A 26,865-nucleotide genomic window follows, 5' to 3' on the forward strand; every position below is an offset into this window, starting at 1 on the left:
TAATTTCTCATAAAACAAAAGCTTAGATGGTTGAATATGCCTTAAAAAATTGCTGTCTTATTTAAGAATGTTATTTAAGGAATTTGGTTTTTGTATATGTTTAAAACTTGATAAACATATTCAACCATTTGACCAAAAAAACATATTTCACACATGCCTGAAAAAGTATTTAATTAATATTATATTTACAGTTAATAAGTATCCAATGTAGTATTAATATTACTTTGTTTATATTAATATTTTTGCAAATTTCAACATTTATTAGTAACTAGTGTTTTCCTGTATAAAACTTTTTAATTTAAATTATAATTTAAAATAAAATTTATCATTATTTTAGATTTTATTATTTTCTTACTAATATTTTAATATAAATTTGATTTAATTGAACATAAAATTAAAATAATGTAAAAAATATTTTAAATCATATTTAAAAATAGATATGTATATCTCTGATTTGAATATGCTAATCTCATAGGATGAGGTATTAGCAATCAAAACCTGTTAAAAAGAGAGAGAACACATGTTTGAATATTTACACTTAGTAGTACTCAAGGTGATAGTAATATTTTCTTCTTCGTAGTAATATTTTTGCAAATTACAACATCTTTTAGTAATACAACATCAAAAAATCAAATTTATTAGTAATACCAATGTATTTAGACAGTTTTAAATTGTATATAACACATTGCTATAATTTTTTTTCAAAAATATTTTTTTCCTGTTATTCACTTCATTATGACATTCTCATCAAGACATTAATATGGAAGTATATGAATGTTTTCTATGGAAATGAGAAGTTTTCTATCAACTTGGGAAATTAAGAATATCTTATATCTAATTTGACAAATAAACACATATATTGACATATTATCACATAATATATGATATATATCTTCTAAAAATAAATGATAAGACAAAAATCAAGTGATAATTTTTCAAACAACTTTAAAAATATTAAAATTTTCATCTCTAATTTTATATCTAAACACATATGTGGACAGATAATCCAAAATATATAAGTTATATCTGCTAAAAATATATAATAAGCCAAAAAAATAAAGTTCTTAAAAATATGTATAATATATAGTAGTTCAAAGTAATACAAGGTAGTACGAAGTAGTCCTAGTAGTGCTAGTAGTCCACATACACATTTATATTAAAAATATAATATAAAATCTTCAAATTTATATAACATAATGTATATCCTTCCGTTTCTAAGAATGTAATCTTGATATTTTTCACAAAGATTAAAAATGATCTGAGTGCATTCATGCTCCTAATTAAAAATCTATTTAGTCAAAAGATTTTAAGAAAGATAAATTATTTATAAAATCAAAGCATTTTATAAATAATACTCCCTCTGTTTCATATTAAGTGTCGTTTTGGATCTGTGCACACAGATTAAGGAAACAATTAATTTTGTACATTTCCTATATAAAAACACAATTACCAATACACCTAACCATATTTCAACCAATAGAAAAATAAATTACTAGATAAAACTAATAAATTTTGCATTGAAAATCGAAAACGACACTTATTTTGTAACGAAAAAAATTCTCTACAACGACACTTTTTTCAGAAACGGAGGGAGTATTAAAGTTAGAATATATATGACTGAATTGAAATCTTAAATGATACTCTTTACGTAACAAGAAAAAGTGTCAAAATTACTTTTTATAAAACAAAGAGAATATTATTTATAGTTTATATATATATTGTTAATTTAATTACAAATATATATAGTAAAAATATGAAATATATTATTTTTCAATCTGAAGGCCATATAAAATATATAAAAACTTAAATTAAATAAATCTGAAATTAAGTTTTGATTAAAATATTATTGAATATATGTTTTATTAAATTTATAGTTTTGAAATATTTTTATTTAAACCGAATTTATATAAAGTTTTTAGTAAATTTCATTTTAAAATTAATTATTGATTAAAATGTTATTTAAATAACATTTTATTAAATTTTGTATTTTTGAAATATTATTGAAATAATATATATATATATGTTTTTTGAAATTAATAGTTGATTTAAATATGAAATATCTTATTCTAAATTTGATTGCTTTATTTAAAATACATAAAATTTTAGTTAAATAAAATTAATTTATATAAATATTTTATTAAATTTATTCTTGAAAATTAATTATTGCTTAAGATATTATTTTAATAATTTATTTTGTTATTTAATTGTTTATGAAAATATTATTTCAAGATAAATAGAAATTTTTTATCTTTTATAAATTTTAGCTATATAAATCATTTAACAATTTGTTTTGGAAAATAAAATCTAGGATCCAGCTGAAATTTTTTAAAAAAATTCTAAAAAATAATTTGGTCTGTACAAAAAATAATATGGGATCCATCCAGATAAATAAAGGAATTAAAAAAAAATGGTTGTGGATCCCGTAGTATTTGAAAATTAAAAAAAAAAAGGGTAAGAAGGGAAAGGGAATAATGGTGGAGAAAGGTGGGGTAGTTAGAAAAAGAGTGGGATAGTAAGAATAAAAATTGTGGGTAAATAAGAATACTTTCCTATTAGGACAAAATAGAAGGTACCCTTAAATACATAAATATAAAAACTTCGTATTGGTTCGACTTTATATAGCAATATCTAATAAGTAATGTAATGCGATTTAACTTTTAATTTATCTTGTAATATATGTCACCATACATAAAAATGCACCAATCAACCTTAAAAAAAAAAGAACCATACATAAACTGGATCAATCGACCTTACAAAAAAAAAAAGAACCAACCAATTGTTTGGTGGTATATGTGCAAATTATGCATATTTAATTATGGCCAGACGAGGATTGAATTGACTGATAAGTGAGACCATTTATGCTATATGAACTGGATACCAAATAAAAAGAAATATTACTACGTACAAATTAAATTATCGGGTAATATCAGCTTGGATTTCTTCGAGTGAACGACCTCGAGTCTCTGGTACCATTTTCAGCACAAATAGAATGCCCAAACCAGAGATTATTGAATATATGAAAAACACACCTGTAATAAAAGTATAGAAAATTATTAATAAGTGGAATTAGAATTAGTTATTTATTGGAAAGAAAAACCATATACATTACCAGAAGTACTCCATTGGAAGAGAAAGTTGAATGTGTAGGAGACGAACCAATTGCAGGACCAGCTCGTTAGATTGCATAGCGTTCCTGCCGATCCCTTTACATTTATCGGTGTCATCTATATTTCCCACAAAATAAAACAATTAAATATGTTAAAAACGACTGGTTAGTTTGAATTAAATGAACTATTACCTGTGAACAAAAAAAAGAAACAAAAAAAGAACTATTACCTAATTAATATTCTCAAATATATTAAAAAAATTCAAGGAAAAAAAAATCTCCATGGTTTGACATATATAAACTATACTATGCGGAAGTAGTACATACAATACAATTCATAACTCAGTTTTCTTGTTTTCGAAATGTATCTACGTTTTATTCAATCTAACGCAGTCTCGTCTATATGTTTTTTTATAAGAGCATCTATATGTTTTTATGCTTTTGAATTCGACATACAATAATGTTCTTGTGCTTCTTGATACAGAACTATATTGTTATTAGTCTGGTCACGATCATTTAAAGACAAAACATTACCTCGGAGACCATGACCCATGGAATACCTCCTATTCCGACTGTGATGGAAACGAAAAAAACCTGCAATTAGGGTCGACAAAATACTATAAAAGCCGGTAAATATATTAAGGAAAAAATATAATAATGTAGTTGACAAAAAGAGATACGAAGGATTTTTATAATTTTTGGATGTAGTACGTACCGACACTCCAATGAGTGCTGAAATTGGGGTGTAGTTGTTGAGTAAAGCATAGCTCTGCAAATTGGGTTTGATGTCTTCAATTATATTGGTAAAAAATGGAAACATAATTAACATTAACCAATGTATACCTTATAATTTAACTAATGTGATTATTTTCTAATAAAAACCTGAAATAAAAACGATAGTCCTGTGATTAATGACCCCATGCACATCATGACCGTCGCAACCTGCATATGAGAAATTCACATAAACAAAAACTGTGTTAACTTCTAATTTATCCACCATATATTATATAGTTTCAATAACTGAAAATAAGGTATAACCGTTAGAAGGGACCGTCTCCCATATTTATCCACGATTATTAATCCTAAAATGCTTGTCACCAACTGCACCGCGCTCGTTATTGATACTCCTATGTTGTTAGGAAACCCTGTGAGACAATTAACTTGTATGTTATCATCATTATTTGATAATTATATTATACTTCATACAGATGCTTCGTTTAAATTCTGAATATACCCGATTTGTGAAATATCGAGCTCATGTAAAATGTATAGCCACTGAGGCCTCCGACTTGTTGCAGTACTAGCAATCCAATTCCCACCTAAAAGATACAGATAATTCAGTTCTATTCATAAACTCTAGATTTTTAGTCGAGTTCTTACACTAATAACACGAGAGTATCGTGGTTTGAAGAGCTCGAAAAAGCAATCTTCTTTGAATTCTTCTTGAAGATTTTCCATGTATATCTGAAAATATACTTGAAGTATTATAACTATGGAATCAAATACTTCAGTCAGGAAATATGTTTTACTAATTGAGTTTCTTAAACATTTTGTTTTTACTTTGATTTCTGCAGCCTCTTTGGTGATATTAGTGTTGTTTCCTCGCAGACGTTGGAGTGCAGCTACCGATTCTTTTACCCGACCATTTCTAGACTATAAATCACACAAAATAAGCTCTTAAATTATTTGATTTACTTGCAATACTGTTTCTTAATATGGTATATGTATATGTTAAAATTTAATCAATAGGTACAAGACTAATTCATTACCAGCCACCTAGGAGACTCCGGTATAAAGAATAAACCAACGAATTCTAAAACACAAGGAACCGTACCTGCACAATTCCAAACGAAAAAAAATATTAATTTCATTGGTATCAACTTGGTCACTTGGAATCATAAGAAAACAGAGTTAAATTTAAATAAAGTATATGTAAATTTTTTTGTTGGCAAAAGATTATATGTTACTTATGAGAGCTAATGTTTTCCATGAAGTGGCTGATCCAACGAGGAATGTAATGGAGACGCTAGAAGACATCACAAGCTGCAGAAGAAGAAAAACGATCAAAGAATCTCTTTTTTAAGTTAAAAAAAAACAATTAATTAAAATGAGCAAAAAGTAACAATGGGCCGTATATTAACTACCGCATTAACCGCAGTAAACGCGCCTCTGATTTGTTTGGGTGAGATTTCTACAATGTAGACTGGTACCTGTACATTGGGATTGGATTTGCAGTTAATAACTAACTTATTTGTTGCTTGGAGTGAAAGTCACTAACCCTAGTTATAGTGAAATTATACGTACCACATAACAAGATAAACCAGCTGCAACGCCGAGAAAAAGTCTTCCGATGTCAAGGGACCAAGCCGCCTTAAATAGTATGTAGCATATTATTAGAAACAGTTAACAATCAATATTAACTCTTGTAATTTTATCTGAATTATTTTTGTGTACAATATTGGGGGTATAATAAACCAAAGTTATATTGGTAAAAATTAAAACATTTGAACCAGTTAAGCTAATACCATATAAAAACATAGTACTCCCTCCGTCTTTTTATATTTGACGTTTTAGAGGAATTTTTTGTTCCAAATTATTTGACGTTTTCAATTTTCTAATGCTAGATGACCAATGATATTATAGTTTATATTTTATTATTGGTTAAATTGTAGTTAGGTAAAAAATTAATGATGTTTTTTTTTAAAAAAGTAAATGTTTTTTAATTTATGTGCCCAATTTTAAAGCGTCAAATATAAAAAAATGAGGGAGTACTAAAAAACTTAAAAGAACATTGAATGATCTTTAGAAACCTGAGAGTAGGCGATCATAAGCCAGCCGGTCATGCAAAACGAGTTTGAAACCCATAAAGCCTGCGTATATTCATATATCAAGACGCTATTTATTTTTATTGGAATTTATAAAGAATGACGTAATTGAATTGTAAGTTTAGTCATTATGATAAAATAAATTTTAAAAATGGATTAAAAACTTACGCCTCTCCGACCAAGGAGATCAGCGAGTTTTCCGGACAACGCGGCTCCCACAAGTCCACCAATTGTTAATATGGATCCAAAGAAAGAGAACTACATTCATGTAATGAACAATAGCTTACATGATAACACAATCAGTTGCCTTTTTCTTCTATAAGATAACACAATTTTATTTATATATTACTAGCTATATTCGTTTTTTTTTAAATGATAACTGAGCAAAACTATATTACTACGACACTGACATGTACTTTTAAGTAGAAACTCTAATTAATACAAACGGATGAACCCAGTAGTATAGTGGTTAAGTAATTACTAATTAGACGGTGTGTAAAAGTTAAGGTAGAAGCATTCGTATTTTCTTATTGAATGTTTCAGGTTGACTAATATTCCGATTATGAAATAGTTATTACATTTTTGACATATGTCCCTTTACTCATAAATTATCTCCTGTATTAGATAACAAATAATTATTTTTAAGAAGAGGACTGAAAATAATATTAGTATGCAGGAAATAAAATCAACAATTCAACACTGACCTCAGCCAAAGAAAGGTTTAGTCCTGCCATCATCCCAGATTGAGCTGGTGACGTAAAGCCGGCCTTCCCAAAATAAAATAAGACCAAAAAATCATGTGGATATATATTTATCATAAATATATGTTGCTTTTCGTGAGAGCCTGATAGATCATTCTCTTGATTTGGACCTTCCAAGAGAAATAAAAACAGAAAAGCATTTCTGTTGTTCGATATGACCACAATGATCTTCCAAAAACTAATGATTAACGATTTGATATATGACCTACTCATAAATCTTAACCAACTTTCGTGCTCAGTAAAAAAGAATGAAAGAAAGCATTTTTTTTTGTCTAATAAAGAAGAAGAAAACATTGTTTATGTTGCTAATTTTATTTTACTTTTGCTGTATGAAAATAAAAAAAAAGTATTTTTTTGATAAAGAACAAATTATTCTTTTCAAATTTACGTTGATTTTAGTTTTTGTTTTCGAGCTTTATTGAGCATTCTAGCTATATATTTAATCTAACATGAAACAGAAAAATCACCACACAAAAAAAAAAAAATAGATGAAGATGAAGAAAATTACGGCAGTGCCATAAGAGAAGGTGCCGCAGAGAGCGGTGAAGGTTGTGAAGAGTAAAATGAAAGTGACTGGACCATCACCGTCGTCAACGTCGTCATTAACAAGTTTGTGTTTGGCTGATTCGATGTCTTCTTGAATCCTGAGTTTCTGAAGCAGTGGTTCTTCCCCCATGGCTGATCAGGGTGAGATAGAAAGATAGATTGAAGAGAAGACAGATTAAGAAGCGGGAGACCTGGTGCAGTGGTTAAAAGTGTTTTTTTTCTCGAAAAAAAAGAAGCGAGAGACTGAGTTTCGTTTGGGCTAGCTAGTTCAATTTAATGTGTAATAAAATAATGTAAACAGCAAGGTATGACGTGCAAGTCTTAACAAAAAGTTTTTCTAAAAGAAACAAGTAATATTTGTTCCCTTTGAACCATTCTTATATGTTATTGTGATATTCTCAGTAACCAACTTGCCAGGTTTTAGAATACGTAGGCAAATATTTATGTTGTAAGATTGATGCAGGATTAACCCCTATTACTATAATAAGGAATAGCTTGAACTTGAGATTTAATATTCCTAAGTGATTTTTCTTGTAGTGTTACAAGAAACTACGTTTTCCAAAATTATCCTGAAAATACTATGAGAACAAAAATGAGGGGGAGAGATACTGATCAGACAAAAAAAAGAGTTTTGTGATTTTTTTGACTAGAAGTTTATGAGTTACAGCTAGCTAGTGTTATTACAACAGTTTAATTTTATGATATTAGAATAAAATTTCAATTTTAGAGTTTAAGATTAAGATATTAAAACGTAATTTTAAAATGAAGAAAACGAAGAAATTATATGGAAAGAAATAACTAAAATTTCATAGAAACTTGCGGATGTCGTCTCCTAAAAGGTGTGAAAGTTTCCCACAAAATTGACGTTCTAACTAAATTGAATAATATTTACAAATTGTACACACGTACGAGTGTGTTAGAAACTTGTGAAAGTTTCAATATATATGTAAAAACGTTTACACATTTATCTCCAGTAATCTCAAGTCATGTACAATATGTCAATATCTATCTATACTATTATTAATACTATTATTTACGAAGTAATTTTTCGCATTCGAGCTTTAACATTAAAAGTTAGAGTGGTTAAAGTCATTGTTACCTTTAATGAATGATTAAATTTATTTGTTAGATTAGATTATTGATTATAAATTAATTTTATAAAAATTAGCCATAAATAAAAACGAGTTTTAAATTTATTAAATCAGATAATTCATTAAAATTGATATAATAAAAGTTATCTAAACATTAAATGTATTTTAAAAATAAAAGATAATTCTTATATATTTTTTGTTGTTTTTCGGAGATAATATATTTTAATACATTTTAAAAATAGATTAAAATTTTTAAATATTTAAGATTTAAAATATATTATGTTATACAAAAAATATTTTACATCATAATATTGTATATAAAATTGATATTTAATTAAATATAAAATATTTCAAAAAGAAAGAAAATAATTGATTTAATGGTTTTTGAACTGATAATATATTTATTTACAAAATTTTGTAAAATTATTAAATCAGCGAGTGCGGTTCGCGGAAAAAATAATATTAAATTTTAAATATAGTTTAAAATAACAATTATATATAAAAGTATAATAAAAATGATGATACAGAAAAATGAACATTTTAACTTTAGAATATATCTCTGACATTTAGGCTAAAATTAATATATTATAGAATACATAAACGAATATTGACTCATACCACTTTTTATCAATATCTCGTAAATGTATATACATTTCTAAATGAACTAAGAATTATACCATCAACTGTAAAAATATTCTCATACTGTTTAGGTCATTTAATATAATTAATTAACATTCAAAGTTTATATAATTGGCTAACATAAGGGTAAACATGTTAACTTAATGAATTATCAAATTGTCATAAAATATGAAAATAGATAATGATTAATCGTGCATGAACACATTTTAAAAATAATATTATAACATTTGTCAATTTGAGGTTATACAAAATATCTTTGGAAAAGGAACAACATATATACCCAAGGTGCGTTGGGCTAGTGATTTAGTGCTTGGAGTAGGTTCCATTGCACCCCTAGTTCGATTCCCATGGGGAGGGGTGCTTTACGCCATGTTATCGGTATCAGCGCAGGCCGGCCCCGGGCCTAGGGGAGATTAAGGCCGAAGGCCCGAACCCATCCTGGTTAACAAAAAAAAAAAAAAAAAAAAAGGAACAACATATATTTCTCTCTTTTTTGTTTCTTTGTATGTATCAATGTCCACAACTCTTAATATAGACAAAAAGTTTAAACAATTATATTTAAAATTTTGTGATGGTTGATCATCAAATATTGTAATGTTTAACTATTTCAGAGTAATAGAACATTTACACGGTTGCAAATATTTATCTGAGAATGCAATGATGCATTTAAATAATTATAAATGTTCATCTAAAAAGTTACAATGGTTTATTAAATTATTGAATTGATTGAACTTAATTTTGGGGAATTTTCATGTTTACCACTTTATTGGTACCATTATTCATGTTTATCATCACTAATGAAACATTTTCAAAAATGCATTTTTCATTAAGAGGCAAAATACTATTATACTCTTACTCTATATATATAATAAAAATTATTTAAATAAATAAAAAATTAAGAAAATAATAATAATTTTTTTATGTTTTCGAATGAAACTTTTTCAAATTCAAACTTTTTAAAAAAAAAATTGAATTTGTTTTTGAAAACTTTTCTTTCCAAATTTTCTTTTTGAAATTCGAAAATTCTTTTTGAAACTACTTTTTAATTTTTTTAAAGTATTTATTTATATATTTATTAGAACCTTAAACTCCACATTCCAAAAACTCTATCTCACCCCTCAACTCTAAACCCTAAGTCTAAATTAGTTAAATTTAGAGTTATAAATGTCTTTTCACTCGTTAAAAGTGAAGGTAAAGGTATTTAACGTAAACATGAAAAAAAGTATTATGAATGAGGTATTTTTGGCAATTTTTCCTAAATTCTTAAGAAAACACTACATATTATCCAATTGATTATCTCTCATCTGGTCTCAATGCGTTAATTTTGTTTCAAATATATTTTTTTGAAAACTGAATGTAAATCATAATTATTTTACAACAGAGCTCTCATCTTAAAAGTTAAACTGACTAAATACGATACTACCCTTAATAAATAAAATATCTAAATTAGCTAAAAATAATAATTTAGAATTTATTTGATTAGATAAATACGATGCTACCCTTAATGATAAAATATATAAAATAGATAAAATTAAGAACGAAATGAAAGTATATTCGACTAGATAAAGTTTAAAATTAATAATAATAATAATAATAAAAAAATTATCCAAAAACTAAGAATATATTTCAAAATAAAAAGATAATTCCTATATATATTGTGTTATTATCCAAAAACTATCTTCTAATAAAAAAAGTTAAAAACTAAAAAACAGAAAATACATAATTAAATATTAATCAAATAACATTCTTTGTTTTTATATAACTGAAAAAGAATATTGAATGATTGTTAAAATTTATTTATTAATAATGAATATAGTATACAAAAAACTTTCAAAATATTTATAATACATTGCAAAGTGTTAGATCGGCTAAATATGATACTACCATTTATCAATAAAATATATAAATTAGCTAAAAAGAATTTAGAATTAATTTGATTAGATAAATACGATGCTACCCTTAATGATAAAATATATAAATTAAATAAAATTCGCCTAAATTTTAAAACGAATTAAAAATTTATTTAACTAGATAAAGATTAAAACTAATAATAATAATAATAATAATATCATCCAAAAACTAAGAATATTTTTTTTTTAAAAGACAATTCCTATATATATTGCGTTGTTATCCAAATACTATCTTTTAATATAAAAAAGTTAAAAACTAAAAAAAGAAAACACATAACTAAATATTAATCAAGTCAAATTCTTTCTTTTTATATAACTGAAAAAGAATATTGAGTGATTTCTAAAATTTATTCATTAATAATGAATTTAGTATACAAAGAAATTTTCAAAATAATTGTATTACGTAAAAAATTCAAATCAAATATAAATAATAATTTATCATTTAGTCTTTAATTATTAATGATATATGTATACTATTATTTGCGAAGTAAATTTTCGGAATCGAACTCTCACGTTAAAAGTTAGAGTGGTTAATATTGTTTATACCTTTAATTAATAAAATGTATAAATAAATTAAAAAATAAAACAAAATTTTAATTTATTTGATTAGATAATTGATTCAAATTAATAATAGTAAGAATTATCCAAAATCTGAAAATATAATTTAAAAAAGAGATAATTTATATATATATATATATATATATATATATATATATATTTATTTATTTATATATATATTGTATTGTTATCTCAAAAAGTCTTTTAGTGAAAATTTAAAAATATAAGTTATATAAGTAAATATTAATCAAATAAAATTATTAATTATGTAATTAAAAATAGAATATTGAGTTATCCAAAAACTAAAAATATAATTAAAAAAAAGATAATATCTATATATATATATATTGTATTGTTTTCTGAAAAAGTCTTTTAGTAAAAAGTTAAAAAAACATAAATTATATAATTAAATATTAATCAAATAAATTTTGTTAATTATATAATTAAAAATAGAATATTGAGTTATTTTAAGATTTATTTTAGTATAATGAATATGGGGTACAGAGAACTTTTGAAAAATTTATGCAAATGTTTAAGGCCGCATCGCAGGACAAAACACCTAGTTAATAAGTAATTATAAATATTTATGTCTGCATGCGCGGACACACACGTAGTACACTAGTAAAAAAACTGCCATTCGTGAATAGTGGGTATATTCACTCAAAGAAAAAAGAATTGTGATATTAAATCCACTACCGGGTGTTTTCTGTAAAATGAAGGTGTTAAAATAACAAAATAAAAGCATATTAATAGATCAAATTGGGTTAATTAACCACCAAATTAACCTTACTTTTATGGGCCCGCTTCTAATCGCTGAGTCAAACTTTGATCTTCGTTAAACTATTTCTACTATTTCTTCAAATAATTTTCTATTTATATTCAATCTTCCTCCGCTTCTTACATAATCATGTGGTATACAATTCTTCGCCAAAATAGTTTATAGAAATATGGTAACGTAAATATATATAAAAAACTGGAACCAGGTGACGTTAGTCTATTGGTTATTTATCCCTTATATATTAAACTAGGTGTTTTCTGCACCAAGTGCAGTAAATTTTTTTTTAAATCTAACTTATATTTAAAAATAAATTTTATTAAATATTATAGATTTTAACATTTTTTTACTAATATTTAATATAGATTTGATATATATTAAATAAATTTGTATAAAACTAATAAAAATAATATAAAATTGTACAATTATCAAATATTTAACCTAAACAATATTTATAAAATTTGTACCTATATAAAACTAATGATCTTACGATTAGATATTTAAAATTTTAAAAATTGTAGAAATTGTTGAAAGCTTTAGTAATACAAATTGTATAAGTATGCAAAATAATAATATTTCGGAATTTGAAATGTTATATATGAATATATTTATTTTATAGATGATGTATGAGCTATTACCATATTTTTAAGAAGTTTACCAAAAAGAAATATCAATATTAAATGTAATATATGAATTATTACCATATTCTAATAAGTTTGCCAAAAATATAAATCAACATTAAATGAAATTATCCATGTCATATTTTTTCGGAAGCCATGTCATCAATTTCAGTAGTCATGTCATATTTGTTTTGTGAAATTGATTGTAGAAAGGACATCTGGCAAAATCACTTCGCAAATATAGTTTAGGGTAAAAGAAACATTGTAATAAATGCATTCACACTATAATAGACATGTGACAGTCTCACAATGATTTGATAATATATATGCTAACGCGTTCACACTATATTTATAAATATGTTCACACTATGTACTTTGCGTTTTTTTAATATAAAACTCACATACATGGTTCCAATAAAATTCTGGATTTTTTGGTTCGAATAAAAATAGATAACGAATCAAAAGCCAAACTATATATATATATATATTATTTTTATTATTTACGGATAAAGTTGAGCAAAATATTAATAAATTTTTATTTAAATCGTTATCCGTTTTGATTTGAACCAAAAAATCTGGATATCCGTAACTCTACGAAACAAATCAAATAATAAAAACAATATCCAAAAAAGAAGCAAATCATAAATACCAATATTTTTAGGAACATATTTTAGGAACATATATCTAATTTGATCTCTTATATGCATATATACATATATGTAAAGAATTATATATATATGTTATATATATATTATACTTTATATCAGTTTTACAATATTTTTATGAATTAAATTTATTATATTATGTACTAGAATTTAAAAAGTTAAATAATGTTTTATTTTTGTAATAAAATGTTATTATTAAAATTTTCGATTATTTTTAAATTTTTATTTTATTTACGGAACAAATCGGATATTCTTTAAAACTCTAAAACATTTCGGATATCCGAGTCACCGAATATCTAGGTGGCTAAAGATAGAATCAACACGAATGCTTTCAAATACCTATATATTCGATATGTGCCCACCCCTATTTACGGATACAATTTTATTTTCTTTATATGAAAAAATGACTAATGCAAAGACCTTTTTTATTTTAAATTAATTTTAATTTTATCTTTCATGTATTATTTTGAAAAAAAATGTCATTTAATATTAATTAACAATATTTTTATATATTTGTCAACTATTTTTATATACTTTTTATATACACATATAAGTGCACCTTGATGTGAGCACCTTATAACTAAGTATTCACCATAACTGAAATATCTAATTTTTTTGAAAGTTGAAATATTTTTTCTTAATGCTTCTTTCACTACCGACCAAACTGTAGTGAAATTATTTGTCTTAATAATTTTTTTTTTCTTAAACTATTATCTGTTTAGAAACTATAATATGAAACTATTGGTTTAACATGACCACTATCTAAAATTCATAACATGAAAATAAATAAATAATATTATTTTTTCGTTTTTGCCGAAAAAAAACCAAAATATCAAACATTTTAACCGAATAAACTAAAATGAATATTAATTTAAAATAATAGTTATATTTCTAGAAAATTAAAAACCAAAAAAAAAAACTTAAAACTGAACCAATATCCAGATTAAACAGATTTAATGCATTTTTATAAAAAAATAACGAAACTAATAATCATATCCCGCGCAAGGCGCGGATTATTACCTAGTTGTTGGAGTATTGACCAATGATGTAGTTTTACCATACTGAGTTTTACTAAACGCAATTTCATTTCTGGCAATAGCGAAATTCCTATAGCGGTTCAAAAAAGACTGTAAACTTTATCCTGGAATCTACTGGGGGAAAATAGTAATTAAATTAACCCACATGAATAATGTGATTTCTCATATATGGTCTGCAACTAAATGATTATGAGTTATGATATGAAATAGTAGTTGGTTGTTGATTCATTCATTAATAACTACTAATTGACTTGGTTAGAGTTTGGAACTTTGGATTCTACCAATATCGCGTAGGATTTAATGGAAGAGCTATCAATTTATGCATGCTTTTGTTATTTACGACTATAATTGGGAGACACGACTAAAATGGACCAAAGTTCATTAATTTGGAAATCATGGTAGACATGGAGTCCATACAGGCACTACGTTTCCATATAATTGAAAAGGGAATCTATATTTTGCTTGATGCTAGCTTTGCAAAATAACATCAGAAAATGAGTTTTTTATATAAGTTGCTGATGACAATATATATATAATAAAGTTAATTATTAGCTAAATGATTAATAGAAAATGACAGTACAATAAAGATTTATTTTCATAATATATTTCATCTAACAAAGTTCCAGATATCATAATTTTATTTAGATTGCACCCAATATTCTTTTTATAAGATCGGTCATATTTCTGTTTATTTAGACATTACAAATATTTCTGAAAGCAAAAACAAAGACATATCACAACCACTGAGTATCTGATTGGTTCACAATTTTATCCTTTTTTTTTTTGTTCGAAGGTTCACAATTTTATCATTTATTCATTTGTATACATAACATGATTGGTAAACAAAATGTTCCTGCACATAAATACCATAAGATTCATGAACAGCAAGAATATGACTAGAACAAAGCTATTGATAGATAAAACGTCAATATCATATATCCATCAGCAAATCTATACACAGAATTTTTTTGAATGTTCATATATAGTTTTAATATCGAGTGAATTGACTTTTTTTTTGAAACACTAATACTTCCATTCAATAAAAAGTAGCTTAAAGCCCACGTGATACAAAGTTTGCAAGGCAGGCTTTTGCTAGGGCATCTGCAGGCCCATTTGAGTTTCTAGGAATGAAAGAAAATAAACAGAAATTAAACGGCGTCTGAGAGAACTCTGTGGATTTCCGATGAATTTCGATTCCGGTCGATTTCTCTAACGAGCACTTGAGAGTCTGAGCGTACCCAGATATGAGTGAGCTTGAGGGAGATCGCCTGTTGGAGAGCTTCCCTGATGGCTAAGGCTTCTGCGAGAAGCGGGGAGGATACATGCATCTGAATCTTCAATCTCCTATTGACTTCCACTGTAGATGGAGCTGTGAAGATCCAGCAGATTCCTGCTGTTGTTGAGTCCGATCTCCAGGCCGCGTCTGTGTTGCATCGGATTGCAGAGCTCGTTTCAGTCGGGAGCTGCGGGGCTGCGATGGTAAAAGGTCCTCTTGCTGACTTGGGTTTTTGGGCATTTTCCCATTCCCTCGCCAAATAGATAGCTTTGTTAAAGGTCTCCTGTGGTGAATATGTCATGTTTTGGAAGAGGAGATGGTTGCGAAAACACCAAATGAACCAGCAAATCCAGGGGAGAAGATTGATGGAGACTCCATATGGTGGGAGGTTCTTCTTTCTCTGTGAGCCCACCAGAAGTCCTTGGAAGGTGCTGAGTGCATTGTGATCCATATAGCTCTCCCATGGTCTTAACTTCCAAACTTCTTGTGCAAAGCGATAGTTGAGTGAATTAACTTAAAATCCAAAAATAATGATGAAATTAGTAAACTATTTTGATGGAAAAGTTTTGTCTCTACCAACCAAGGTATCGTGGTATGGAATTTAGGATATTGATTTAATTAGAAAAAAAATTGTGTATACAGGATGTAATTTCACTTTAATATTTGGCTTCTGTAATATCATTGGCATTTATTAATTACGCATCAATATACCGAATTAATTGATCAAGTCACCTCCGACATGATCGCTGAATTAACGGATGCCATTTTGAAAATCCACAAGATTTAAAAATCATTGCAGAATTCATTGTTTTAAGAATAAGACATGTGAATAACTAGTATTTAATTACTACCCCAGTCAAAATAACAAAGTTAATTCTTATATAGATCTGAGCGGTTGTATTTTTATTTTGAAATATTTCGTTCTAATAGGCAATTATATCTTACTTAAAATCCACTATTAAATCAAAGATTATAGTACATGCCAATTGGAGAAATCATGTCTACATAGTAGATGTGCTTAGATTTTATTTATTTTTGGTAAGAATGTTAAGTAGATCATGCTTAGATCGTTAAAGACCATACTGGATCGATATTATTTCATGTTATAGAAGCCTTCACATGCTCCACAAACAGAATTGTTACGGAACTTCGGTGTGTTACGTGATTAAAAAATTTATGAGATTTGCATATCTCGGATGTTAATATATATGGGATGATTACATCAAATTACCAAGCTATGATTATAGTGATTTGTAAACCTCAAGAATGGCCGATATACCATGTTCTGCTTGAGCTTATAAGTCGTCTCCACAATGGCTTTATGAACTGTGCCTTTTGAAGTAGAAGCCATTAATTTACACGCGCTTGAAACATCAACAAAAATATTACAAATGGTGCTGTTTGAATTCTCTGTTCCTTCTTGACTTTTTGTTTAAGAAACTCTCTTCTACATTTTCCATTATCTTTACTTGTATAGTTGATAGTCCAACCAGTTTTATATTTAAATTAATGAAAAATAAAGATGTAGTCCAAACTATTCAAAGAAGAAGTGTTTGTGTTATTAGTTAATATTATGAAGCATTGGTCAAGATAATGGCTAGAACCTTTGACATTTTACAAAGTTATCGGGCAACATCGGCTTGAATTTCTTCAAGGGAACGACCTCGAGTCTCTGGTACCATTTTCATCACAAATAGGATGCCCATACCCGATATCGTTGAATATAAGAAAAACACACCTGTGATTTTACGAACATCAACAAAGTATTAAATTGGTCAATAATTAAATAACTGGATTTACTTAATTATTTGTAAAAATGAAGTGAATTACCAGAAGAGCTCCACTGGAAGAGGAAGTTGAATGTGTACGAAACGAACCAATTAGAGGACCAGCTAGTTATATTGCATAGCGTCCCTGATGAACCCTTTATATTCATCGGTGTCATCTAATTATACCACAATTGAAAAATTGAAATACAGAAATTAATATTTGGTAAAGTGTATATCAGTCATCAGTTATGTTTTCTAAAATTAATTCGACGGCATACATATATTATTGTTGTGCCTATTAAAACCTAACTATTTTGTTTAACTATTTAATTATGTAGTTACAATCATATTGAAAACCACGATTACCTCGGAGACAATGACCCATGGAATACCTCCCATTCCAATTGTCATCGAAGTTAGAAACACCTGCAATAATTTTCCGTAATTGTTTATCGAATAGTATGTATTACTCATTCTGTTTCATATTAAGTACTATTTTGACCTTATGCACACAGATTAGAAGAAACAATTAATTTTATATATTTCCTATATAAAAACACAATTACCTATACACCTAACCATATTTCAACCAATAGAAAAATAAATTATTGCATAAAATTAATAAATTTTGTATTGAAAATCGAAAACGACACTTATTTTGTAACGAAAAAATTTCTCTACAACGACACTTAATATGAAACGGAGGGAGTATATCTTAAGAAAACAAACTAAAGTTTACTTATAAATACATTATTTGTGATTAAATATTTTTAACAAATTTAAACTAATAGTAGTTCAATAAATTTATAATTTTTTATTGTTAGTTAATAAAAACATTAAAATCTTTGTATTTTTAAAACATTCGTTTTGAAAAATAGATAGTAGCATTAGTTAAAATTAAAATTATCAAAGCAAGACTATTTAATCTCTTTGAACAGAAGAAACTTATTACGTACCAGCACTCCGATCAGTGTTGAAATCGAGGTGTAATTTTCGAGTAAAGCATAACTCTGCAAATTAGTTTGATTGCTTCAGTTATTTATATTGGAAAAAATATAAGCTGAATTTATATCAGCCATTTTTTTTTTTGAACTGGGCATCAGCCATATTGTAATTAAGTTCAAAAAAAAAAATATCAGCCATTTTGTTAACTAATATAGTAATTCTTTTGGGTAAACAAAAACACCTGAAACAAAAACGACAGCCCTGTGATGAATGACCCCAAACACATCATGCCCGTCGCAACCTACAAGTGTTTCACATAAACAAAACGACGTTAATATCTTATTTCTCGACTGTATTTAATATCGTTTTTAACATTAAACATATTTTATATAGTTTCGTTTAACACTAGGACCATTTAACAACAGGGATTTAAAATCAGCCAAAACCATTAAAAGAGGTCGTCTCCCAAATTTATCCACGATTATTAATCCGAAAACGCTCATCGTGGCTTGCACCACGGTAGCTATCGTCACTCCTACGTTGTTAGGAAACCCTGTGAAATAATTAAATTGCAGATTATTTTCCTCTATAAAAATTAATTTTTAATTAATCCTTGTCCAGTAGGGGACTTAAATTTTACTGTGTACCCGCTTTGTTAAAAATCGAGCTCATGTAAAATGTGTAGCCACTGAGACCTCCGAGTTGTTGCAGTACTAGCAATCCAATCCCCACCTAAAGATAACCGATTCATTCAGTAACACGTTTTTGTTAAAAGAAACTACATTTTTCATCAAACACTTACAATAACAGCACGAGAATATCGCGGTTTGAAGAGTTCAAGAAAACCATCTTCTTTGGATTCTTGAAGATTTTCCATATATTTCTGAAAAAGAAGAAGATTATTTTTAAAAAAAAAATCAAAAAGATGCCAATTTCGTAAACGTATCTTTTACTTTGATTTCTGCAGCCTCTTTGGTGATATCAGTGCTGTTTCCTCGTAGACGTTGGAGTGCAACTTCCGATTCTTTAACCCGACCATTTCTAGACTATAAATTACAAAACCATCAAACCTATTAAAAATGTTGCTACTTACTCACAAGTATGCACGTTGGAGCTACATGACCATGACAAAACTACAAGACTAATTAATTACCAGCCACCTAGGAGACTCCGGTATAAAGAACAAACCGGCGAATTCTAAAACACAAGGAACTGTACCTGCACAACTCGTATCAACTTGATTTAGAGTACAATTAAAATTATAAGAACATGGTGCTAAATTTAATTAAATCGTTTTATCATTTTTGGTAGAAAAAGTAAAAACAAATTACTGAAGAGAGCTAAGTTCTGCCATGAAATTACTGATCCAACAAGGAAACTGAAGGCCATGCTAGCACACATCACAAGCTGTAAGAAAAAAATATTAGAAACTTTTTAAATATATTAGTAGTCATCGTATTTAGCGGTATTACCATGCTAACCGCAGAGAACGCGCCTCTGATTCTTTTGGGTGCAATTTCTACAATGTAGACGGGTACCTGGAGATCGAGATTACATATATTTGGAGTTAATAATTAACTCAAACGTTGCTTATAGCCTTATAGGTTACTAGACCCTACTTAACTCAAACTTTGCTTCTAGCCTTATAGGTCACTAAACCCTAATTATCAGTTACTCTGTTTCATAAAGTACATGTTTTAGAAAACAAAATTGGTTAACAAATGAAAATTGGTTAACAAATACATTTGTGTATTTTGAATGTATGTTTTATCAACTAATAATGATAATTGCAAACTTCAAAAAAAAAACTTAATTGAAATTATTAAATTCTTACTCTCTCCGTTTCATATTAAGCGTCAGTTTTAATTTTTAAATTTTATTTTATTCTAAATGTCATTTTACTTTTCAAGACAAATATGAAATAATTCATTTTCTAATTTTTATCCTTAATTTTAACTCATTAATTAACAAAATAAAATAAAATAATATATTAAATATGAGCAAAACAACAAATTAATCTTAAACGATACTTATAATCAAACAAATAGATAGAGTATTAGTTAGAATTATGAAAAAAAAAATATCTATAAAATTTATGCATTTATTATGTATATTTAATTGATATGTATGGAAATTTTAAAATATGTATTATATTGAAACCAAAAGAGTATTAAATTAGCGAACATACCACATAAGAAGTTACGCCAGATGCGACTCCGAGAAGAAATCGTCCAATATCAAGTGACCAAGTCGCCTAACATATTATTATATTAAACCATTTATTAGTAGATACATTAATATTGATAAACTAGTCTAGACTTTTGATTCAAGATATATTTTGTTTTATATACATTAATGTGGAAACTCCAAACCGGAGATGTATGTTTTAGAGTTTTTACATCAATTAAGAAAATATTTTAATTAAATGTATTATTTTCTTGTGATTAACTATTTCTTATATTTTCTAGCTAATCAAAATTTAGTAAACATAATTAATGTCTTTCAAATTTACAATTTACTATTATTATTTATATTGAAAATGTGAAATATATATCTTTTAGAAACGAAACAAATTATTTTTCTAAAATATGGATTATATTAAAACAAATGGAGTATTTCGTAAACATTAATTAACACCAATATGCGACAAATTACATTATATATAAGAAATTAAGAAATTTTGACTGATTTTTAGAAACCTGAGAGAAGGCTATCATAAGCCAGCCGGCCATGCAAAATGAGTTTGACACCCACAAAGCCTGCGCATTGAATCACTCATCAAAACCTAGTTTTCTTTTTGATAAAATCAAAACCTAGTTTTCTTGGAATATAAATGTATAGACGTGGGATTGTAAATTAGTTTTAGGAAAATGGGCTTACGCCTCTCCGACCAAAAAGATCGGCGAATCTTCCCGACAACGCGGCTCCCACGAGTCCACCAATTGTTAATACAGATCCAAAGAATGAAAACTGCATCCGTATAAAGAACAATAATTTTGATTACTTTTTTTTATTTGTTATTCAACGTAATAATATATTCTCTTTTTGGTAATAAAAATCTTTTAAAAATCACTGAATATCAGCAAGCCGGCTAGTAAAATCAACAATTCAACACTGACCTCAGCCAACGAGAGATTTAGTCCTTCCATCATCCCAGTTTGAGCTGGTGACGTAAAGCCGGCCTGCCAAAAAAAAAAACAAGTTAAAAGCTAAAAAGTCTTGTAAAATTATACTAAAAATGTCAGCTATCGTGTGACAGAAAAAATCTACATCAAATGATAAACAATTTTCTTGAAAATGGACACTCCAAAGAGAAATAGAAACAGAAGAAAACATGGAAGTTAAAAAAAAAAAAAAAAAAAAAAAAAAAAAAACATGTAAGTCAGCAATCTTCCAAACATAAATGATTTGTCACTGGATATCTAACCTACTTAGTACTATACATGACATAACCAAATCAACAAATTAAGTTATTAGTTATAACATATAATTATGTATGAAACATACGTCAATAGTTTTTGTTCTTTATCTATTAATCTATTAGCTAGGCACCCGGTTTATAACCCTAGCAAACACAAGAGAGAAAGCATGAAAAGTGAAGATGTGGAAACTTACGGCAGTGCCATAGGAGAAAGTGCCCCATAGAGCAGTTAAGGTTGTGAGGAGTAAAACAAACGTGATGGGGCCGTCATCGTCTCCGCCATTGACACGAGTCTTCTTATCTGACTCGATGTCTTCTTGAATCCTCACTTTCTGAAGCAATGGTTCTTTTCCCATGGCTGTGAGCACCAGTTTGAGAGACAATATTACTGAGAGCGATACCTTTTTTCTTACAAGAAAAGAGAACTTAAGTAGAGCATTATTGGGTTAATTCCATTTAATGTGTATGAGAAATGACAAATTACGAGGAGATTTGTAAGTATAAACAAACTTGCACATAGAACCATTCAAATGACCCAAGTTGTGGAAAAATGAGAGATAAATAACACGTGTTTTATCATTTATGGGTCTACATGACTACATCAAATGGTAATATAATATTATTTCGTATATTAATAATTAACTGACCTGGTATAAATTTGGATTTAGAACAATTAATTGCGTAGGATTAGTGGTGCATTTATTATGCTTATGCATACTTTTCTCAGATTTATGAAATTGAACTTATTCTTTGGTTCTCTCTAGTTTCACCAACCAATAGAATTGTGTTATTTCATATTCGATATCTTTAAAAAAAAAAAAATATTATAAAATTATATTATTTTTAAAAAATTAAAAGGTAAAAAGAAATAAATAAAAAATAGTAGTAATTACAAAAAAAAAATATTTTTAACGTCGTCAGCAAAACATTAAACCATAAATCATAATCCCTAAACCCTAAATCTTAAACCTTAAACCCTTGGGTAAACCCTAAACTCTAGGATAAATCTTAAACTCTAGGATAAATCTTAAACTCTAAATCAAAATCACTAAACACTAAAACACTCAAGGGTTTAGGGTTTAAGATTTAAGGTTTAGAATTTTAGGGTTTAGTGTTTTTATTTAGAGTTTAAGATTTATCCAAGGGTTTAGGGTTTATCCCATGGTTTATAGTTTACCCAAGGGTTTAGGGTTTACCCAAGGGTTTAGGTTTACTCAGAGGTTTAGGATTTAGGATTTAGGGTTTAGCGATTAGGATTTAGGGTTTAGTGTTTTGCTGATGACGTTAAAAAATATTTTTTAATTTTTTTTCTGTAGCTGCTATTTTTTTTTTTACTTTTTTATTTTAAAAACATAATATAATTTGATAATATATATTTATTTTTTAAAAGATATCGAATTTGAAATAATGAAATTCTATTGGCTAGTGAAACCCTAGGGAGTGAACCAAGAATAACTCATTGAACAATTGGGTAGACTCAGTGTTTTTGTTATTTAGCACGACTAAACGATGGCAAAGTTAGTTTAATTTGGAAATCATCCGAGACGTGGAGTCGACAGAGTGGATAGACACTAAGACACCTTTTATGCTTCCAATGTCGCACAGTTTTATACTAACATTTAGTTTTGTTTTTAAACATCAATAAAATCTCAATATATAATAGTAAGAAACCATTTTGCTTCTCCAAATAACACGGATATGATTTTATTTTGTTAATATTTATGTAGATCACCTACCGGAAAAGAAGTTATTTCCAGCTGATATTGTTTTGGTAATTATGATATAAATTAATACTGTATAATAGATTTTAATCTTACAAAGTGTTAAATATTACAATTTGTATGACATCATAAGATTTCTCAAGCAAATAAATAAAGTTACAACACATACCTGATGCTCAAGGTTTTCTCACGGTTATATATAATAAAATTGGTAAACAAGACGTTCAAGCGTATAAAGATATCATTAGATTTCTTAAGCAAGTAAAAAAAGTTACAACACATACTTTATGTTCATAGTTTTTCTCAGTTTTATATATAATGAATTGAAATTAGTAAAGAAGATGTTCATGCGTATATATAAGATATCAAGAATTCTGAAGAGCATGAATGTGACCGGCTCGATATCACAGACAGATAAAATGTTAATTCCATCTATCTATCGAATCTATGTACAGCCATGCATTGAATGTTTAAATATGATTTTAATATATAGCTTATGCAAAGCATTTGCATTATTAGATTTGCGTTTTATAAATCCAAACCATATAATATTACAGAATTAATTGATTTTCTTTTTATCAAATCACATATGATATTATATTTGGGTGATGGGATTCCAACATTCCACAACAGTGATGATTTTAATGTCTTAATTCAAAACATCTGAAAACTTCAACCAACCAAATGTTGTTAATTCAAGTAGAAAAGTACTCGAAGCATTCGCCAAAAAAGTACTCAAAGCAAAACCTAAAAATCGTATAATCAAATAATGTTTTAGATGAAACTAATATTACATGTAGTGGTTTTAGGTTAGAGATTATGAACTTCATCCGAAAACTTTATGGTAATCTAAAAAGTCTTCAAAAGTTTGAACCTTCAAGTATATATGGCAAACTGATCGCAAGATAAAGATATAAATAAAGATTACAAAACCAAAGTCGAACGTTTCTTGACAGCATAACCTATAAATATCATTTGATTCCAAAGGCTTGGCATCAAGCAACTTTATATTCTTTATACTCAACAACAAGTTCTCTTTCACCACTGTTTATAACAAACTCAAGCAAATTTGTATTTGATTCATGTTAAACTACCTCTCCGTGTTACAAAAATAATGTTCATAGAGATGTTTCAGCTTCTGTTCACGATCGTGGCGGTTGAAGCCGCCCTGATCTTAACACTCGGGTTTGGGACTCCAGTAAGAAGAGTGGTGGTGAAATTGCTTGACCTGCTGAAGCAAGGCCGAGGACCACTGGTTACAAAGACGGTTGCAGCCACTATGCTTGTGTTGTTTGGCTCGGTTCTGTTCAGCACGATTCAGATCAACACAAGAGTCTCTGAGTCTGGTGGTGTAGCTAACCCGACTGATCAAGTCATGTTTGCGAATCGCATCCTCGAATCTTTCCTCATGGGTAAATAATATTTTATTTTTGAAAAGCGTGGGTAAATAATATTATAAACTCTTTTTTTGGAACACAAGTATTATACACAACTTACATTTAATACACCATTTCTTGCGTTTTATTTGATTGTTTAAAAAAAAAAAAAAAATCTTTGGTGTGTGTGAAAAGGGACTGTGTTGTTCTTGGCATTGGTGATGGACAGAATGCATTACTACACCAGAGAGCTTCAAATCACAAGAAGAAACTTGGAGGTTGCAGTAAAGAAGACCAAAACAGCTGCTTAATGCAAAAAAATTGAGATCTAGAATTCAACTATAAATTTGTAAATAATTATCAAAATTGATTTGAATTTCAAATCACACATGTACATTTCTAACTGAATCAAGATCCTCTATAAAACCCATATCGATAAACTCAATTATGTATCTGATCCGATCTATCAACGCATTCGAACTGATCTTGTAGGACAGCATTTCGAGTATAAAGTATAATCATAATCTGATCAGAATTCAAGTTTATATCCAAAAAAAAACCCCAAAAAATATAAAAATCCAAAAATCAATTTCAAAGAAGTTTTTGAAACCTAAACAAACAATTTAAATACCTAATTTCATATTCATTTTGATTTAATTTCTAAAGAAAAACTGAATAAAAATATTATTAATTGAATAGGCCGGCGTTGCACTACAAGAATAATCGATTTTCTTAGCGGCCAGAAAACGCTATCTAACGATACGATAGCGGTTTTAGAAGCGCTCTATCATCGCCCGTCATAATAGGCCAGACACATTAGATAGCGCTTTTTCGCACTGCTATCTTATTGTTATATATTATAGCACTTTTGTGTATGCAATTAAAGATGTTTTAATAGCGTTTCCTTATTGTTATTATTTACACTAAAATTATTTATTTTGAAAATTATTTATTTTAAAAATTATTTATTTTGAAAATTATTTATTTTAAAAATTATTTATTTTTAGTTAATTATTAAAAAATAAAAGATAATAAACGATTTTTTATCAAACATTATAAATTACATTCGATATAAAATAAGAATTTGTTTACACTAAACCAGATTTTGTAAAAAATTAAACCTAATCTTAACTAAACCAAATCCTAATTAAACCTAACGAAAACCTAATCTTCTTAGGCCCGCCTCCTCATCAGCTTCTCTGTCGCCGCAAGCCCCATGACCACCACCTCTTCGCTCACGGCCACCACCTCCTCTGTCACGACCACCAGCCACAAACAAAATGATCATTGCGTAGATGTCTACCTCCCCCCCCCCTTGCTTCTCGGAATCCGCTCAACCTGATGGAGCAGACGAGATTCGGTGAAGATCGGAGGCGCTTCTCTAATAGTCTTCGTGTGTCGGGTGGGCCTTGTGTGGTGGTTCTCTACAAAAGCTCCGGAGTCTTGGTGTCTCGTCTGTCGATGGCGGTTGCCTCCGTTCGAGAACGATGGGGTTCTAGGGTTTGCCTCCGTTCGAGAACGATGGGGTTCTAGGGTTTGCCTCCGACGGCGTCGATTCTTCTCGGACTTTGTGCCGCGGCGAGTCTCTAAAGCAAGATACGGGGGTTAGGTTTTTGGGAACCGATTCTTTTGGATTTCCGGTGATTTGAGGCCGCTGGACTCTCTGGTGGTGGCGAAATCTCTGAGGTTTCTCTTAACGGAGCTTGGCTGGTATCGGACTCCCCGTGCAGAGAGATGAAGAAAGATGAATCTGTTAGATGAAGTGAGATAGAGAGAATAACGTACAGAGTAAGATAGATGAGAAAGAAACACATTGATTCTTAG

General features: G+C 28.1%; 4 protein-coding genes across 7 annotated transcripts; 1 reads left to right on the forward strand and 3 right to left on the reverse strand.

Moving 5' to 3' along the window:
- Positions 1–2,693: 2,693 nt before the first annotated feature.
- On the reverse strand, positions 2,694–7,488 carry LOC106293506 (putative sugar transporter ERD6-like 13). Of its 4 annotated transcripts, none has more exons than XM_013729186.1 (17): positions 7,201–7,488; positions 6,636–6,698; positions 6,100–6,189; positions 5,917–5,976; positions 5,411–5,476; positions 5,251–5,316; positions 5,074–5,149; positions 4,876–4,940; positions 4,667–4,759; positions 4,487–4,570; positions 4,341–4,425; positions 4,145–4,251; positions 3,989–4,048; positions 3,822–3,875; positions 3,641–3,700; positions 3,110–3,224; positions 2,694–3,029 (listed from the first exon to the last, which is right to left on the reverse strand). In XM_013729186.1, exons 1-17 carry the CDS (start codon positions 7,366–7,368, stop codon positions 2,914–2,916), a joined length of 1,428 nt encoding a protein of 475 aa, XP_013584640.1. In that variant the 5' UTR covers positions 7,369–7,488; the 3' UTR covers positions 2,694–2,913. The 4 variants fall into 4 exon arrangements, 2 of the variants coding, with proteins under 2 accessions (XP_013584640.1, XP_013584639.1); XR_001260498.1 differs by having other exon boundaries at positions 3,005–3,029; positions 3,822–3,895; XM_013729185.1 differs by lacking the exon at positions 7,201–7,488 and having other exon boundaries at positions 6,636–6,994.
- An 8,193-nt stretch (positions 7,489–15,681) lies between these two features.
- Positions 15,682–16,260, reverse strand: LOC106345065. The gene has a single exon (XM_013784328.1). The coding sequence runs from the start codon at positions 16,258–16,260 to the stop codon at positions 15,682–15,684; it is 579 nt and encodes a 192-aa protein (XP_013639782.1).
- Positions 16,261–17,425: 1,165 nt separating this feature from the next.
- On the reverse strand, positions 17,426–22,383 carry LOC106294007 (putative sugar transporter ERD6-like 13). The gene is made up of 17 exons (XM_013729626.1): positions 22,139–22,383; positions 21,643–21,705; positions 21,404–21,493; positions 21,223–21,282; positions 20,712–20,777; positions 19,996–20,061; positions 19,855–19,930; positions 19,677–19,741; positions 19,477–19,569; positions 19,326–19,406; positions 19,171–19,255; positions 18,970–19,076; positions 18,765–18,824; positions 18,535–18,588; positions 17,945–18,004; positions 17,640–17,754; positions 17,426–17,547 (listed from the first exon to the last, which is right to left on the reverse strand). The coding sequence occupies exons 1-17, from the start codon at positions 22,298–22,300 to the stop codon at positions 17,432–17,434; spliced, it is 1,419 nt and encodes a 472-aa protein (XP_013585080.1). The 5' UTR covers positions 22,301–22,383; the 3' UTR covers positions 17,426–17,431.
- Positions 22,384–24,767: 2,384 nt separating this feature from the next.
- On the forward strand, positions 24,768–25,493 carry LOC106293855. Its single transcript, XM_013729490.1, has 2 exons — positions 24,768–25,077; positions 25,237–25,493. The coding sequence occupies exons 1-2, from the start codon at positions 24,780–24,782 to the stop codon at positions 25,350–25,352; spliced, it is 414 nt and encodes a 137-aa protein (XP_013584944.1). The 5' UTR covers positions 24,768–24,779; the 3' UTR covers positions 25,353–25,493.
- The last annotated feature ends 1,372 nt before the right edge of the window (positions 25,494–26,865 follow it).

This window comes from Brassica oleracea, chromosome C5 (assembly GCF_000695525.1).
Source record: "Brassica oleracea var. oleracea cultivar TO1000 chromosome C5, BOL, whole genome shotgun sequence".
NCBI lineage: Eukaryota > Viridiplantae > Streptophyta > Magnoliopsida > Brassicales > Brassicaceae > Brassica > Brassica oleracea.